The sequence below is a fragment of the Lagopus leucura genome, unplaced genomic scaffold (assembly GCF_019238085.1).
Source record: "Lagopus leucura isolate 7727_CA_CO unplaced genomic scaffold, USGS_WTPT01 145-27_obj-0_obj, whole genome shotgun sequence".
Lineage (NCBI taxonomy): Eukaryota > Metazoa > Chordata > Aves > Galliformes > Phasianidae > Lagopus > Lagopus leucura.
In genome coordinates, this window is record NW_024964154.1 from 41,259 (window position 1) to 58,361 (window position 17,103).

The 17,103-nt window shown below is 63.4% G+C and overlaps 2 protein-coding genes across 2 annotated transcripts; one reads left to right on the plus strand and one right to left on the minus strand.

Moving 5' to 3' along the window:
- Window positions 1–338: 338 nt before the first annotated feature.
- HAPLN4 (hyaluronan and proteoglycan link protein 4) lies at window positions 339–2,933 on the plus strand. Its single transcript, XM_042891895.1, has 4 exons — window positions 339–444; window positions 708–1,070; window positions 1,578–1,880; window positions 2,596–2,933. The coding sequence occupies exons 1-4, from the start codon at window positions 339–341 to the stop codon at window positions 2,931–2,933; spliced, it is 1,110 nt and encodes a 369-aa protein (XP_042747829.1).
- A 2,009-nt stretch (window positions 2,934–4,942) lies between these two features.
- NCAN (neurocan) lies at window positions 4,943–12,234 on the minus strand. The gene is made up of 14 exons (XM_042891891.1): window positions 12,162–12,234; window positions 10,893–11,294; window positions 10,096–10,270; window positions 9,895–10,022; window positions 9,513–9,806; window positions 8,670–9,440; window positions 7,520–8,587; window positions 6,973–7,089; window positions 6,755–6,868; window positions 6,449–6,607; window positions 6,259–6,341; window positions 6,035–6,179; window positions 5,188–5,370; window positions 4,943–5,091 (listed from the first exon to the last, which is right to left on the minus strand). The coding sequence occupies exons 1-14, from the start codon at window positions 12,232–12,234 to the stop codon at window positions 4,943–4,945; spliced, it is 3,861 nt and encodes a 1,286-aa protein (XP_042747825.1).
- Window positions 12,235–17,103: the final 4,869 nt, after the last annotated feature.

Genomic DNA, 17,103 nt, shown 5'->3' on the forward strand with positions numbered 1-17,103 from the left:
GGTTGTGCTGCAGCCCACCCTCACGCCATCAGTTCAGTTTCCAGATGTGCCATAAATAACTCACGAGATCCGTCCCGCAGCGCGTGCCATGAAATATTCATCCTGGCTGTAACTGAGCGGGTGAAGTGGAGTTCAGTGCTGCACAGCCCGGGGGTCCCTGCGGGGCGCTCAGCCCTCACCCCACAGCGCTGCCAGAAAGGGAGATGGGCACACTGGGACTGGGGGGGGGAGGGGGTCCTGCAGGTGGGGCCCAGCCTTTGTGGGGACGGGAGGTTGGATGCGATGCTTTCCCTGTGCTGCGGTGTTGGTGGATGCTGATGGCTCTGCTCTCCCCCCAGATGTGTCCCCAGGGGCCCTGGGCTGCGCTGCTGCTGCTGGTGGGTGTCCTCGCTTCTGACACGCCGCCCAGTGCCAGGGGAAGGAAGAAGGTGGTCCATGTCCTGGGTGAGTGCTGGGGGGTCCATGGTGGGGGTGCAGGCGCCCCTTTGTGGAGCTTTTGTGGAGCGGGGTTTAATGTTCATGGAAGCACAGCGGAGCCGTCCTGTAGCTTGCAAAGCTCCTCCAAAGCAGGAACCCTCCCCAAAAGCTGCTTCTTCCCATCTCTGAGCCGAATGGCCGCTCTGCCCCACCACAGCTCCATCCCATCTGACTCTGCGATGGGGCAGCTTTGGGAACGAGGAGCCCACTGAGCTCAGTGTCCCTTGCAGAGGGGGACAGCGGGGCCGTGGTGGTGCAGACAGCTCCAGGGAAGGTGGTGACGCACCGGGGCGGCACCATCATCCTGCCCTGCCGCTACCACTACGACGTCTCGGCCCACAACCCCGACGAGATCCGCCTCAAATGGACCAAAGTGACGGAGCCGATGGCCTTCGTGGACGTCTTTGTGGCTCTGGGGAAGGCGAGGAGGGCGTTCGGCAGCTACCGCGGGCGCACGGCGCTGCAGGAGGATGGCTTTGGGGACGCCTCGCTCATCATCCGCAACGTCACCCTGCAGGACTACGGGCGCTACGAGTGCGAGGTGACCAACGAGCTGGAGGATGACACCGGCATGGTCAAGCTGGATCTCGAAGGTAGCGGATCCGATGGGAACGGGGACACGCGGGGACCGTCGGTGGCCATGTGTTCTGTGTGGGGTGACGCAGCTCCCGGAGCCACATCCTCAGGCTCAGCTTTACGGCTGCTTGTTTGTCCCGGCATGCGCCGTGTTTTATTGCATCTGTTATTGGCTTTTATTGTTGCTCCAGGTTGACTCGCTGGCAGCTCGTAAAGGCCGCAGATAGATGGAGGCACGGCCTCGTAAAGCAGCAGGGGGGACCGGGGCGCGTGGCAGCATCGGTGCCGCACGTGGCTGGGAGCTGAGCTGTGGCACGGGCTGGAACAGCTGGGGATGCTGAGAAAAGGGGAAAAGCTTTGTCAGCGCACGGCTGTGCCGCGTGGTCAGTGCATGCCTGCTGCAGGGGCTCAGCCCCGTGCCTGGGTGCTCCGTACGGCGTCGATGTGACCCCCGCTTTGCTATGGGGTGAAGGGCGGTTCACGGGTGATGCTCTCACACCACAGCCCCGCTTGCTGCCCCACAGGCGTCATTTTCCCCTACCATCCTCGCCTGGGCCGCTACACCCTGAACTTCCACGAGGCGCAGCAGGCGTGCCTGCAGCAGGACGGCATCCTGGCCTCGCACGACCAGCTGCACCAGGCCTGGCTGGAGGGCATGGATTGGTGCAATGCAGGCTGGCTGCAGGACGGCTCCGTGCAGTACCCCATCTCCCACCCGCGGGAGGAGTGCGGCCGCAAGGACACCCCGGTGGGTGTGCGCAACTACGGCTACCGGCACAAGGAGAGCGAGCACTACGATGCCTTCTGCTTCACCTCCAACCTCAACGGTGAGTGGGGAAGCTGAGGCACTGGAGAGAGGTTCCCCGTGGAGAGAAGGGGCCGTTCCCAGTCTTCTCCCTGTGCTGCAATGCCAAGGTCCTGCTGGATGCTGCTAATGGGACCGGCCTCAGGAAGTGGCTGCACACCCCCATGTCGCATCACGAGGGGTTCGGGAGTGGGGACCCCCATCCAATACCGGGGTCCATCTGTGTGCCCCCATCACCCTCTGCTCGGGGGCACTCGCTCTCAGCCCAGCTCTGTGTTCCCTGAGCAGGAGGAGGGGATGGAGGTAATTGCAGCTGCGAGTGGCCCGGGTGATGGATGAGGCCGGGGCCAGGCAAGACAGATTGGAGCCGTGAGGGCTCTGGGGCTGTGTAAATTCCTCCTGGCTGGCAGGGCAGCGTGGGGGGGGGCTCTGCGGATGTTTGTTTAATGGTGGCAGGCAGGATAAATAGCAGGCAGCACCGCCAGCACCAGCGGCACCGCGCAGCCCCGTAAATCTGCCCGTGCTGAGGGGGGGCCCCCACGGCTGGCCGCTTGTCTCCTCCATCCCTTCTGATGAGGATTGGGCTGGGGAGGCCCAGATCCCCCACAGGGATGGATGTAGGGCTCACCCCTCCTGGCAGCACTGCTCACTTCCATCTCCACCCAATGCCCCACCCGCTGGCGCTGCACCCCATCCCCAAACCCCTTCCTTTTCTGCACCCCCCTTCTCTTCCCCAGGCAAAGTCTACTTCCTGAAGACGTTCCGCAAGCTGAGCTACGCCGAGGCGGTGCAGGCCTGCAAGAACAACGGGGCGGCCGTGGCCAAGGTGGGGCAGCTGTATGCTGCCTGGAAGATCCAACTGCTGGACCGCTGCGAGGCGGGCTGGCTGGAGGACGGCAGCATCCGTTACCCCATCGTCAACCCGCGGGCGCGCTGCGGCGGCCGGGAGCCTGGAGTGCGCAACCTGGGCTTCCCGGACAAGAAGTACAAGCTTTTTGGAGTGTACTGCTTTAAAAAGGCTGGTGATGCTCCTCCTGAGAAGAAGAAGGGTGAGGGGCATCCCAACCGTGTGTGATGCAGTGCTGGGGTTCCCCACGAGGCTCCCCCAGCCCTGCATGGCTGCAGAGCGTCCTTGGACTCCGCCGGGAGCCCCCAGGGTTGGGGCTGTGCACGTGGAACTGGAAAAGCTCAGGTGATGCCAGCGGGTGCTGTGCTGTACCCGGGCCCAGTGATGCCCGGGGGGAAACTGAGGCACCTGGAGAGAAAGCACTGAGCTGCCTGGGCAGGAAGATCCAGCACCAACCTGGCAGAGCCCATCTGAAGTCATCGCTTAGAATTCAGCGCATTGCATGTGCAAAAAGCCTGGCCAGAGCAACGCAGGACTGAACCCCCCGCGTCCTTGTGCTCTCCAGCTCTGCGCTGGGACCAACCCCACCTCGGGGTGCTGCAGGTAACACAGCAGCGGGGGCACAGCCCCAAAATCTGGCACCAATGCAGGCGGTGCCCACTTGGGGCAGCAGCCTCTCGCCCTCGCGCTTGGCTTAGTGCAGAAGCTGCCCCGAGCTGCCTGCCCACCCCGGCCGGGGGCAGCTCTGGGTGTCATGCAGCCACAGTGCTGTGAGCTGGACTTAGGTAAAATAAAAGCTTCAGCTGCTTCGGAGAGCTGAGCCAGGCTCACGTGTCTCCTTTTCCTGGTGCCTGCTGGCGAGGGCAGCAAAAGGGACCCCGGGGTGCACAGAACCACGGGACAGCACTCACCCCACCTCCCACCCAACTGAACATCGCTCGTGGTTTCTCTCTGTACCCAAAGTCCTGGTCCAGCAGAACTGGGTGTGTTTCAGGATTTCCCCAGCAGCATCCTTACAGCATCCCTACAGCAGCATCCTTACAGCATCCCTACAGCATCTCTACTGCATCCCATCCCCACTGACAGATCAGGACCAGCCCCAAGTGTGGGGAGCAGCACCACAGCAACACAGTGCCAGCTGTGACCCCTGAGCCACTGTGGGCACAGCAGGGCATGGGCTGGGGACCCCATGTCCCCCACACAGGGGGGGGGCACAGCAGCTGCTTCTGTGCTGGGCACAGCTGAGCACAGTGCATCTGTCACCTTCACGGCTCTTCCAGCACTGATGACAACAAATAGCTGCCAGGAGGTGACACGTGTGGCCACTGGGAACACAGCAAGGGGACTGGGGGCCACCAGAGCCCCAGGTGATGCTGTCACACGGTGACGGATGGCAGCGGGGCAGTGACACAGCCCTGGTGTGAAGGAGGGTCGTGTTGGATAACACCAATTTAGCCATGAAAGGATGAAGATGGAGAGCAGCGGGCAGGGAGTGCATCCCACCTCCACGGGGTCCCCGCACCCGCAGTCCCCAGCCAAGCACAGGCTCGGGGCTGCTCAACTGTTAAAAAAATTTATTAAAATGTCCAGCAGTACAGAAACGCAGAGTCAGAAATGCCACGGAGGAGGGGAGGGGGTACGGGACACTGCAGTCACATCGCAAACAGCAGAGATCAGAAAGCGCCATACACACACACACCAACTCCAATGGGAAACCGACAATGAACGGAAAAAGGGAAATCCAACCCCAAAATCCAGCCCAGAGGGTCCCACAGGGCGGGACAGGGACCCCCGTGCTGGCTGTGGGGACATTGGCAGGGCAGGAAGACAGGGGGGGGCTGTTAAAAAACCGGAGCCCCCCACGGGGCAGCGGGGTGATGGGTGGGGGCTGCTGCGTGTCCCCCCACAGCCTGGAGGGGAGCAGAGCCCAGGGGGCCATCGGCCGCCATGGGGCAGCCCCCCCAGGACCCAGAGGGGATTTTGGGATCCCCATGCAGGGTCAGGGGCTCGACCCCGGGGTGGGGCATGCAGGGGGGGGGCTGGGGACGCACACGCAGCCGCCCCCGCTGGGTCCTATTCCCTACGGGGCCGGGCATCCTAGGAGCTAAAGCAAAGAGGGTTATAAAAGAGGGGAGGGGGGAGGCTGGAGGGGGGTCAGGGGGACGTCACCACGTCCCATCCCATGGACGGCTGTTCCTGGGGTGCCTGGGGATCGCACGCTCGCTGCCTCCCCGGCCCTAGAAGTAGTGGCCCTCCTCCATCCAGTCCAGCCGGAGGTGCTTGCGGTGTTTTCGCCGCTCCTTGCGGGGTTTGTGGTGGTGGTGCTGGTGGTGAGGGTGGCTGTGGCGGTGCCGGTGATGCCGCCGTGCCCGGTGCGACCGCCTGGCTAATGGGGGGGGCAAAGGGCAGAGACGTTGGGGGGGGTCAGGGAGCCCCCATCCCTACAGCCCCCATCCCCACCGTACCCCCAGACCCCACTAACGTTTTGTGCAGAGCAGTTTGGGCCGGTCCCACTTGCCGTTGCTGTGGCACCTGATGGTGGGGACGTGGCGCTGGGTGAAGCCCTCCTCGCACTGGTAGCGCACGCTCGAGTGGATGCTGTACCTCTCCTTCTTCTTCCCCACGAGGAACGCGTTCTCCACCTCGGGGGGGGGCCCACAAAGCACTGCGGGGGACAGAGACCCATCAGTGCCCACCTGGACTCCTGGTACCAGCAGGGGACATGGAGACAAGGGGACACACGGACAATGGGACACAAGGGGACACCCCACACCCGCCACGGCCTTAGGATAAATCCCATCCCATCCCATTGGTGCTGCAGTGAGGCGTTCCTGAGGATTTACAGAGGTAATTAATGGCCCTATTGGGGAGAGCGCATCGTTCCGCGCGGCCGCGGGAGCGGGAGGAGCGCTCCCAGCGAACAGCTGGAGGTTAATATAACTTTCAAGATAAGGAATGAGAGCTTAATAGTTTTAATGGTGGCAAATTAAGCAAATTAAAGTGGAGAGGGAAGAATTAACTACAGGGGAAGAAAAAATAATGGAGATTAAGGGGAGCCGCTCGGGTTTTCTTTGGGAGAGGTTTCCTGAGGATGAGGAGGTGCCAGGAGGCTGCAGGATGGGGATGCAGGATAGGGAGGCTGCAACGGGGAGGCTGGGAGCCCACGGGATGCTGTAGGATAGGGGTGCTGGGATGGGGAGGAAGGGGCCATGGGATGGGGATGCTGCGGGATGAGGGATGGGGTGCTGCAGGGTGCGAGATGAGGATGCTGGGGGATGTGGGACGGGGAAGCCGGTGGCTGCAGGATGGGGTTGGCAGACGAACAATACCTGTGCCCTTCTTGCAGATGTAGGGCAGGTTGTAGTTGCAGGGCACGTCGTTCCACTTGCCGATCTCATGGGAAACCAACACCACGCAGTCCTCACCGCCCGCAAAGAAGTTGTCGGGTTGGTTCTCCCTCCAGTTCTCGTATTGCTGGTGGGAAACGGGGGAGGCTGAGAGCGCTCGCGCCCCACAACCCCCACCCCACGAGGAGCCACCCCATGGGTCTCACCAGGCCGGTGTTGTCCGTCCATTGGAAATCCTGCTCCACAATCCTGTCGTTGAGCCCGATCCAGGTGTTCTCGTGCCCAAAGCCTGGCAAGAAAGGCATCAGAGGCGGCCCCAGGCACCGGCATCCACGGGGCTGGGGAGCACCCAGGGGTGCTGCTGCTCCCTTCCCCCCCCCCACAATGTGCCCATACTGTTGATGAAGCCGTGCTCCTCCTGTGAGTGGATGCTGGTGAGATGCCCGGCGCGCCGGCGGCAGTCACGCTCTGCGTCCTCCCAGGAGCGCCGCCGGGAGAAGTAGCGGTAGCAGTGGCCCTGGAACTTGTGCCAGTTGTGGTCACAGCCCTCCGTGTCTGCGGGGATGTGGGGACACCAGGGGTAGGGAGAGGGACGGGCACCACCCCAGGATGTGTGAGGGGCTCCTGGGTTCAGCTCCCCACCCCCTATGGGACAGGGCTGGGGGATCTGGGGGCTGCTCTCCCCCATGCCACCCTCCCCACCTTTCTCACAGCGGCTGCCTCCGTAGCTGGGCAGGCAGAGGCAGATGAAGGCGTTGACCTCATCGATGCAGGTGCCGCCGTTCTGGCAGGGGCTCGACAGGCAGTCATCGATGTCTGCGGGGATGGCGAGGGGCTGCAGGCAACGCTGAGACCCCCGGCACCCCCTGCCCTCCCCATCCCCATCCCCAGCATCCATCCTGGCGCGGCCGTCCGCTCACCGATCTCACAGTTCTCCCCGGTGAAGCCCGGGGCGCAGCTGCAGCCGCAGACGGAGCCGTTGGCGTGGCACGTCCCGCCGTGCAGACAGGGGTTGGTCTGGCATGGGTCAGCTGGAGCTGTGGGGTGGGAGTGCTGTCAGCAGAGCACTTCACCCAGCCCACCCCACTGACAGCCCCATGCGGGAGGATGCCCACCCAGCCCCGGCTCCTTGGTGGCACAGTGGGGACAACACGGCCCCATGGCGGCCCCAGGGCAGTCATTACGGCAGTGCTTCCACCTCTCAGTGCCTCTAAACTTTAAATCTATTCTTTTTGCAGACACTAAAGGCTGCGTGTGCTGCACACCCTCAGCCAGGAGTCACCTCGCTCTCTATTATTATTCGCAACCACAAATATTAAATATTTAGGAGGATGCTTTTCTGGCTCACGTTCACAGCTCAGCTCACTTGGAAAAACCCATCGCAGCCAGTGAAAGTCCCCACTGAACCCCACGGTTTGGACACCTCTGCCTTAAACCCAACCCCAGCTCCCTGTGCCCCGTGCTCACCATGCTGGCTGCTGTTGCTGCTGTCTGCCCACACCAGCAGCTCCTGCTCCTCCAGCACGGGCTCCTCACCGCTCCCACTGTCAGTATCCAGCAGCAAAGCCCCCCCTTCGCTCCCCGGTGTGGTGGGCTCAAAGAGTGGCCCCGCACTCGGGGCTTCAGGCCCATCTGGCACCCATGGGTGGGGGGCGGTGGGTGACGGCCAATGGGTGTCAGGGGATGCTGAGGGGTGGGTGGCTGTGCTGGTAAGGGGTTCGTTCTTTGCCTCCTCTGAGGTGTCCTCTTCGCCAGGACTGGGGGGCTGTTGAGGATCTGGGGGGTGTGAGGGATGCTCCTCTCCTTCCAGCCCTGGCTCAGAGGGGTTTGGGTGCTGTGGGGCAGCTGTAGGGCCGTCCCCCACCTGCCCGCTGCCCTCCGATGGCCACTCGGAGCCCAACTGTGGGGTCACCTCGCTGTCTGTGGGGGAAGCTGAGGGGACATCTGGAGCCACTGGGGTGATGGCTGCTTCATCCTGCAGCCCCATCCCCACATCCAGGTGCTCAGAGGTGGGTTCAGCTCCCATTTCGAGCGCCCCTTGGGGATCTGTGGGGCTCAGCCTGCTCTGCGGATGGGGAGAAGACACTGCAATGGGGCTGGGGCTGCCAGGGAGCTCCATGGGTGGGTGGACAAAGGTCACTGCCTTCCTCTGCCGCTCCAGTGAGCCATCACCCAGGGCTCCACCGCTGTCACTGATGGGCTGTGCAGCTGTCCCGGGGTCCTCAGCCACCAGTGGGGCTGGGGGCAGTGGGGGCCACGGCGGGATGGGGCTGTCATCCTCCTTGGGGGCAGCGTCCCCGGAGAAGTCCTCGGTGACATCTGCAGGTGGCTGAGGAGAGTCACCGCGGGGCTGAGCCTCCCCAGTGCTGACGTCCTGGTGGTGGGAAGCGTCACTGGGAGCCACGGGAGTGGATGGGGATGATGACAGGGATCTCTGTGTGGGGTCCCCGGGACCATGTGGGGCTGTAGAGGGGCTCCACTGTGGTAAATCCCTCTGGGAGGGAGGCACAGGGATGGTGGATGGTGCCAGCAGCTCTGCAAAAGATAGAGCACTGTGGGGTTCCCTGGGTGGGGTGGCAGCACCCCAATGCCACCCCCCACCTGGGGCATCACTTACTGTGGCCAATCTCCTCCTCCACCTCATTGGAGAGCGGGTAGAGACCTCCTCTATGGGGGCTCTCAGCACTGGGACGGGTGATGCTCCACGTTTCCACCGCGTTGGCTGCAGCCCCCTTCACCTCCAGGGCCAGGATGGGGGCCTGGGTGATTGTCCCCGCTGGGTCCCCAGCCACTGTGTGGTCATCAGCCACTGTGGGGTCCTGGGCCACCGAGGGGTCCCGGCTCTGCTGCTGCAGCTGGAAGTAGCGCCCATTCAGCCCAGCGTAGCTGCTCTGTTTTGGAGTGCTGGGGGTTTCTGCTGCCACCATGGGGACCGTCCCCAAAGCTGGTGGTGCTGAGCTGATAATCTCCTGGGCTGGACTTTGGGTCTGTGGATGCAGGGTGAACGGGGGCTCTGGGGGGTCAGGGAATTCTCGCGGTGCCAGGCTGCTGCCAAACAGCTCCTGTGTGGAGCCCTGAGGCGCCTGGTCCACCGCATTGAGGGCTTCATCCTCGAGCGGCCACACCGATGAGGATGGAGAGGATGAAGAGGCCTTAATACTGCCTCTGGGGATGTCACCACGCCACGCTGCCGTCACGCTGCTTGCCAACTGCAACTGCTCGTCCTCGGCACCACCCGGCCCTGCAGCCCCCAGCTGCTGCAGGACGCCGGCACGTGGGCTGTCCCCAGAGGTGGCCATGTCCTCACGCTCCACCAGCACGTTGTCACTGCCCAGAGGCTCCTGTTCCCTCTGCTCTACAGTAGAATCGGGAGCACCCGCCGTGTCCCCTGCAGGGATGGGGGATGAGGGTGAGCTGCTGCCCGGCACACAGCGGTGGCCCCGAGGCCGATCCTTGTTACCTTTATAGCAGTATGCATCGAATTTGGAGGTGGGTGGAGGGAAGCCGGTGCGGTTGGGGAAGCGGTAGAGAGTCCTGACTCCCGGTGCCTCACCGCCACACTTCCTGCGTGGAGCCAAGATGGGGTACCTCACGCTGCCATCCGCCAGCCAGCCTGGGTCACACTGGTCCAGGCCCTCACGCCAGGCCAAGTACAGCTGCCCCGTGGTGGCCAAGGCAGCCCCACGGCCCCGGCAGTGCCTCCGTGCCCCCGACAAGGTGAAGCGCCCTGGGGCCGTGGCATAGAACACCTTCCCTGCAAGAGAGCGCGGCGCATTGGATGGCCATCCCCATCCCCACGGTGGCACCAAGGGATGTCCCACGCATCACCCAGTTCTGCTTGCCTTGCAGCTCCCGTGCGTAGCAGTAGACGTCGTACAGCTCACCAGGCTCCCTCTGGCCGTAGCTGCGCACCCCGGGGAGGCTGTTGCGATCTCCATAGCAGCCGGGTCGGGACAGCGTGATGGGGTACCTGCGGGACAGGCTGTGCTGGGTGCCCGGCTCTGTGCCAGCAGTGGTGAGGGGCGCCTGTGCCACGCACTTACCGCACGCTCTGGTCAGCCAGCCAGCCCGCATCACAGTTGTCATAGCCGTCCTCAAAAGCAGCCTGCAGGTGCTGGGGGGAGGCGATGACGGCCGAGTTGTCCATGCAGGCACGGCGGGCAGCAGCAAAGGTCAGCACATAGCGAGCACCCGCGGGGCGGTAGTGGAAGACGACGCCTGGAAGGGAGCAGCGCTGCTCACACACAGTGCTGGCTATGTGGGGCACACAGCTTGCAGAAGAGGGCTGGGAATCTTTCGTGTGCAAGATTTGCACGGGGAGCACAGCATAGAACCGAGAACCACCAAGGTTCGTAAAGACCTCCAAGGTCAGCCGGCCCAACCATCAATATTTCCCCACTAAACTGTGTCCCTCACTACAGCATGTAACCATGCACAGCTTGCATATGGTGCACAACTCACAGTGCACAGCTTGTAGGGTGTGCATGGCTTGCATGGGCGCACAGCTCAGGGGGAGCTGACAGCACGCACAGCTTGCAGAGGACACACAGTGCACTGCTCACATAGGGTACACAGCTTGTAGGGTGTGCATGGCTTGCATGAGGTGAGTGGCTCACAGCATGCACAGCTTGCAGAGGATGCACCCCGCAGCTCACACAGGACACACAGCTCGTCAGATATGTGCTGTTCACATGCATCCCATGCATCCCCTATAAGCCACGCGTGCTGCGTGTTGCTCGTAGGGCATCCAAGGGGCGCACGGCTCACGGGGACAGCACAGCTCACGCAGGGTGCAGGACTCACACAGCCCCCCCAGCGGCCCTGCAGCCCCCCAGCTCACCCATCACCTCGAGGGGCAGCAGGTCCTGCTCATCGTCGATGCCGGCCACCACCTCGCAGCGGTACAGCCCCGCATCGCTGGCGCGGGCGGCACGCAGCAGCAGCGTCCCGTTGTAACGGTCACGGGCGTAGCCAGGGAGGGACACGCGGCCCTCGTAGGCTTTCACCACCTTCACCACGTTGTCCTTGGCCACCAAGATGGGGATGTCCTCCCGCTGCCCGCTGGCCGAGCGCACCTTGCTCCATTTGACACGGGGGGGGTCCGGGGGCTCGTTGGGGCCCAGCGAGGCGGAGGGATGCAGCAGGAAGAGGCAGGGCAGTGCCACGGGCTCCCCCAGCCCCACTCGCACCGCCTGGTGCTGCACCCGGCTGATGTGGATCACCTTCCCATCGTCCTGGGAGCCTATGGGGAACCACGGGGGTGGGCTGCAAAATGGGGCACTGAGAGGGGCTGCTCCTTCCCCGTGCTGCCATTCAGTGGCACCAGGGGAAGCCGCCCCCAAACTGGGAGAACGCGTGGCAGCGATTCCCAGGTTCATAGAATCGGTGAGGTTGGTAAAGGACCTCCATCCTCCTCCTGCACTAATCCTGCTCGGCCTGGCCACGCTCCCATAAATCCCATCACTCTCAGTCCCCCCTGGGGTTGTGGAGGATGCTTCCCGCAGTGCTGAGCCAGTTGGGGATGGTCACTAATCCCGGTGCTGCCCTCCACTGCCTCCCCACCCCACAAAACTTCACCCCAAGCCCATTCCTGCCTTGGGGGTACAGGAAGGTCACAAAACCCCACGGCAGCGGAATGCTGCTGTGTCCCTGCCGTGTGGGATGGGGACATGGGTGGCCTGCTGCTGGGGGGAAGGTGGGGATGCAAAGCAGACCCAGAGATGCACAAAGCCAGCCATGGGGGTTGGCTCAGAGGGGGGTGCCAAGCAACGGGATTAAGGGTTTAAGGGATCCCAGTGCGGGGGGAGCACAGCCACCCGGGGGGGCTTTTCCCTCACTAATCCCCTGCCGACCCTTCTTCATCCCACTGCGGGGCTGAGGCACCGTGCAGCCCCAACCCCCACCGAGCTGCTGCTTCTCCCTGTAAGTATTCCTTATTGCTGGTGGTTCCCTGCTCCCTGCTGCTGCTGCTGCTAATTGTTGCGGGCTCATCATCTCCAGCCACTGAGTGCTGGCGACTCCAGACGACTTCCTGCTCCTCTCCCAGCCCTGCTCCTCCTCACCCTGCAGCCAAGGGGGGGGGAAGCACCCATCCCCGCATTCCACTTACCCAGCACAGCGATGGGGAGCAGGGTGAGCCCAAGCAGGAGCCAGCAGCCGGCATCCCCCATCACATGGACCATCCTTAACCTGCAACGACAGCAGGGTCGGCTGCTCGCTGCCTCTTGGCTCCGTGCTCCACGAATCACCGTGGGGACGCAGTGACATCGTCCTCCCAGGAGCCACAGGAGCAGCGCTGGCTCTGCTCAGCAGCGGCACACGAGCACCGTGAGTCCGGTTTTGCTCCCAGTGCCACACATGGTGACATCCCCACACCTCCACCACAGGGACGTGGGTTCACTTGGGGGTCCCACGCCCCCCCCCAGCACCAGGTGCAGCCCTCGCTCTGCTCCAGCATTAACATGCAGCGGGTGCCTCTGGCTGCTGGAGCCGGGCTGGAGCACAAAGCTCCCATCCATCTGTTTTACCGCAGCACCGATTAGTGCTTTCTAAATCATCTGCTCTCATGCCTGGGAGGGATGCTGGCTCTCCAGCTCTGTCACCGAGCACTGGCACAGCCCTGTTCCCTGCCCAGGATGGGAAGCTCCCGCTTTGGGGGATGTGGATGGAACCCCCCGATCCTCCCAAGCTGCAGCTTTGGCTCAGCACCCAGCTTCCCTGTGCCCTGATGTTCCATTTTCCAACTCCTGATTTCTCACTCCGTCCCCTTTGCTTTTACGGGACGAAAATAGAAAGAAAGAGCCGAACGATGAGAAGAAAAGGAGACCCCCTGTGTTCAGTGCTAGAAAATGGCCTTTCTGAGGGGTACAGAACTGGGTTTTATTTAATCTGTTCTACAGAAGAAACCGTCTGCAACCTTATGGCTGCCCCTTCCCTTTTGCACAGCTCCGTGGTTCTTCCTGCTTCCAAGAACTGCTGCTAATAAAAGCGAAGGGGTGACCTGACCCACAGTGCAGCTCCACACTGAGTCCCAGCCTGAGCTCAGCCTGGGGGAGATGAGGGAGCAGCAGGGAACAGCCGCCCCACACAGCGCCCCAGAGCCTGGCTGGGCACAGTGGCTGCTGCGGGGTGGGATGCTGTAGAAGTGAAGGCAACCAGGGGCTGCTAAGCTCTGCTGTTTGGGATGGAGATTCCATCCTTGATGCCCAGATAGAAATCAGCACTCAACTTTTCCCCATTTCCCTGCTCCAGGAAAAGATGGTAACCAAGTGCCTTGGCACAGCATGGCGTGGCCAGGCTGGGGAGTTTCAGCTCCTCCCCACTGAAATGCTGATGTTGCTATTCTAAGGCATCAGGAGCTCCCTCAGCACAAACCCTTGGTCCAGGGATGTGGGGAGGGGCGGCTCCAGGACCTCCAGGTGGGGACGGAGTGGTGGGTGCAAGATCCAGATGCTGCTGCAGGATGGGTGCACCCAGGACACGCAGCAGTCGCACACAACCCGAGACTTCACTCACAATCTCTTATTGGTTCTTTTGGTCTTTTTGCCCTCGTTTTCCCTTTCTGCATCCCTCAGCACCTATCCCCTGCAGTTTCCAGGCCACACCAGGCAGCGGGGCAGACCCAGAGGTGAAGGAACGCAGTGGGACCCCGAGGATCCTCATCCACGTGCCCACATACAAACACTTCCTTAAGCTCTCTGCTGTTTACCCAGTGCTGCTGCTCTGCAGACGGACGCTCGCTGAGCAAACGCGGCCCGCACCGCTGGGTAAACATTCAATATTTTATTTAAATGTTAAACATAGAAGTTGCTCTTTGGATGTGCAACTGCCTGCCGTGGCCGGATGGATGGATGGATGGACGGACAGCAGTGCCACGGTCGCCCCTGGGCTGGCAGCAGGACCCCGTGCATGGAGAGGATATGGGGCTGCATGACAGTCACCTTCCCTGGCATCAGCATTTCTGCAGGTTTTGCTTTCACAGCAGGAACAGCGCAGTGCTGGGAGGGGACATCAGCACCCACTGCCTCCTCAGGGAACTCAGGCTGTGAACCAGGGGGGTCCTGGTGTCCCCCAGCCTGGGAACAAGGCGCACAGCCCCAACCTGCTGCTGTGACCCGCATCTGAGCGCACGGGGACCGCATCCCCAGTGGCACTGGGACTGCTGCAGGCAGGAGGACAAAAGGAGCACCCTGCCCAAAAGGAGGACCCTGCCATGTCCCCAGAGCCCACGCTGAGCCCACGCCAACCTCAAAACTTGATCCCGAGATCAGGGAAGCAGCGCTGCAGCCCCATCCCTACCAGTGCTGAAACCACACACAGCCACCAGCACACACCCCATCGGGACAAAGCAGAACCCAGCACAGCCCCCGCCACCCCCCCCCCCCCCGATGATTCTCCTTATCACAGCATCCCCAGCTCAGCGCCCCGTTAATTACAGAACCATCTTCCTCTCACCTCCTGGACCCACCACCCCATAACCCAGCCCTGGTGACCCCATCCCGGGTTCAGACGGGTGTCACCATGCTGTCCTCCGCGGTGGCACCGACGCACAGATGTTGGCACCCAGAGCCGGCGCCGGGCGGTGCCACCGCATCCCGAGCGCTGCGGGTGGGTGGGTGATGCCGCGGGTTGGTGGCACGGCGACACTGGCGGTGCCACGTGGCCGGGCCGCGCTGGGGACAATAGCAGCGTCCCCAAACCCCGAACCTGAACGGCCCCTCTGCTGCAAACCGGGCAAAAGCAGACGAGAGAAATCTAAAATAACGCCGGTGCAAAGCCGCTCCTCCCGCAGCCCTCCTCCCCGGCCCAGGCGAACATTGTCACATCTGTCACTAGCTGTCACCTCATGAATAATTCATCTGACTCATGAATATGCAAAGAAGGGGCTGATGATTAGCTCCAGCTGAAACCTAGCTGAATTCCTCCCTGGCGATTGGGTGTCGGGATGACCCTGCGACTTTTGGGGCATTTTGTGGTCCCGAGCCGCCCCGAGCCGTGCGGGAGGGAGGGGGGCAGGGGGAGGATTGCGGGGTGAGCGGAGAGGACACTGGGGACAGCCGGGGGGACACGGGCTGGGGATGGGCGGGAGGGAAGGGGACACCATCACCCCCGTGCGGCCGCAGGAGGACGGGGTGCCCCCACCCTCGGCTTCGCCCCGCAGGCAGGGATGCCCCATTCCCCCCAATGCGGACGCTGGCACCGTGACCTCCGCTGTCCCCGCGGCTCGCTCCGGTCCCCAACTCCACCGGGGGCACCGCGCAGCGCTTCAACACCACGCCATGTCCCCGCAGCGCGGTGCCACCCCAGCACCCCGCATCCCTTCGGCGGGTATTGGGAACCCACGCGGACCCCCCTGCGCTGCGCGGCCGCGGAAGGACCCGGCGGCTCCGCGTCCCCTCCTCTCTGCCCACAACAAAGGAATTCTGCACTCCGCGCTGCCGTCACAGCAACGTGACGCTCCGCTCCCCCCCCATCCTGCGAGCATAAATTAGCACCTCGGAAAACTGTGATCGTGTCCAATATGGGCCCTTTGCTGGGTGCGATTTTTATTAGGCAGACAAGTCTGCAGCCTTTATTTTAGAATTTGCTCTTATTTTTATTTGCTTTTTTTTTGTTCTTTTTTTTTTTTTTTTTTTCCTTTTCTGCCTCGATTTCTGCCTCTCCCTGGGAGGCTGAGCCCCAAACCCCACACAGCATCACTGCAAGCTCCACCAGCAGCACCAGTGTCCACCCCAAATGCAGAGGTTGGTGGGTGCAGGATGTGTGCAGTGGGGGTGGCACGGGGGCGGGCCTCAGCACCTCCATGCCCACAGCACATGGGGTGTGCTGGAACCTTGGGGACTCCTCTGAGCATCCTAAACCCTCACGGTACCCAAACCTGCACCTGCATCGCTGCAGCCCAGCCTTGCCACGCGCTGTCCCCATGCTGGGGGAGCTGGGACTCATCCTGCCTGTGCTGTTGAGCCCCTGCTGGGACCCAGCCCTACCTGGGAGCTTGGGGGGGCACTGGAAGCACCGTGTCTGGGCTGTGAAACTTTCTGGCTCCTTCCCTGTTGGGGGAACGCCGGTGGCACCAACACGGAGCAGGCAGTGCGTGCAGGGGAGGGGGCTGTGAATCCTGGGGAGGGGGTCGCAGAACCCCATTGTGGGGGACACCCATTTGCCAGCGCCTGCCACCCTCCCCATTGTCCCTGCTCTCCTCTCCCTGCCACCATCCTCCAAGCCCGGCCTGTCCTACCGGCCTCAGTGCTGGCATCCCACAGCCCGGGTGTCCCCAGCCTGAAAGCACCGTTAAACCCGTCCTGCTGTCCCCAGCGTCCCTCCGTCCTGCTGTCCCCACGGTCCCACCCCACTGTCACCCAAGCCCCACTCCCGATCCCCTCAGCCGGTGTCCCTTCCAGCCTCCCCATCCCGCACCCCCCAGCTCCAACAGCCCCCTCGGTATCCCCAACCCTCAGTCATAGCGCAGCCCTCCTCCCAGCCCCCCTCACCCCATCGCACCCCAGTGTCCCCCAGCCCCAATCCTTCCCTCCGCAGCCCCGGTGCCCGCATCCCTCCGCCGTGACAGCCGCGTTGTTCCCGGCCCCGATCCGTCCCGCTCGTGTCACAGCGGTGCCACCGCCCCCATCCCCGGCCCCGCCGACACCGGGCACTGCAGCGGGGGCGCGGCGCGGGCGGAGCCGGTACCGGTTCCCGGTGCCGCACGTACCTGGGGCCGTACTCACGGCGCGCAGAGGGTCATCGCCGCCGGTGGAGCCGCGCACCGAGCGCCCCGCCGGCACCGGGGGCTTAAAAGCGGGGAACGGATAGGGGGCTGCGGGGCCGGGTCCCCCGGAGGGGGCCGAGCCGGGCCGGGCCGGGCCAATCGCGGCTGGCGGCAGGCGCGGCCCCCCCGCCGGTGCCGCCCGCCCGCACCTGCCCGCAGCGCCGGCGAACCCGCGCCCGCTCCGCGCCCGCCGCGCTGCCCGGTGCAGGGCGAGGGGCGGCCGCGCATGCGTCGCCTCCCCCTTCCCCCCCCTCCCCCCAGCGATCGGGGCCGCCCCCTCCCCTGA

Excerpts from the sequence above, each read along its gene's own strand:
- HAPLN4 (XM_042891895.1), top strand. The coding sequence starts at position 339 with ATGTGTCCCCAGGGGCCCTGGGCTGCGCTGCTGCTGCTGGTGGGTGTC. Across the intron at positions 445-707 it reads GAAGGTGGTCCATGTCCTGG|AGGGGGACAGCGGGGCCGTG; the intron begins GTGAGTGCTGGG and ends TGTCCCTTGCAG. Across the intron at positions 1,071-1,577 it reads GGTCAAGCTGGATCTCGAAG|GCGTCATTTTCCCCTACCAT; the intron begins GTAGCGGATCCG and ends GCTGCCCCACAG.
- NCAN (XM_042891891.1), bottom strand. The coding sequence starts at position 12,234 with ATGGTCCATGTGATGGGGGATGCCGGCTGCTGGCTCCTGCTTGGGCTC. Across the intron at positions 9,807-9,894 it reads CTACGCACGGGAGCTGCAAG|GGAAGGTGTTCTATGCCACG; the intron begins GCAAGCAGAACT and ends GCTCTCTTGCAG. Across the intron at positions 7,090-7,519 it reads CAGCAACAGCAGCCAGCATG|CTCCAGCTGACCCATGCCAG; the intron begins GTGAGCACGGGG and ends CCCACCCCACAG.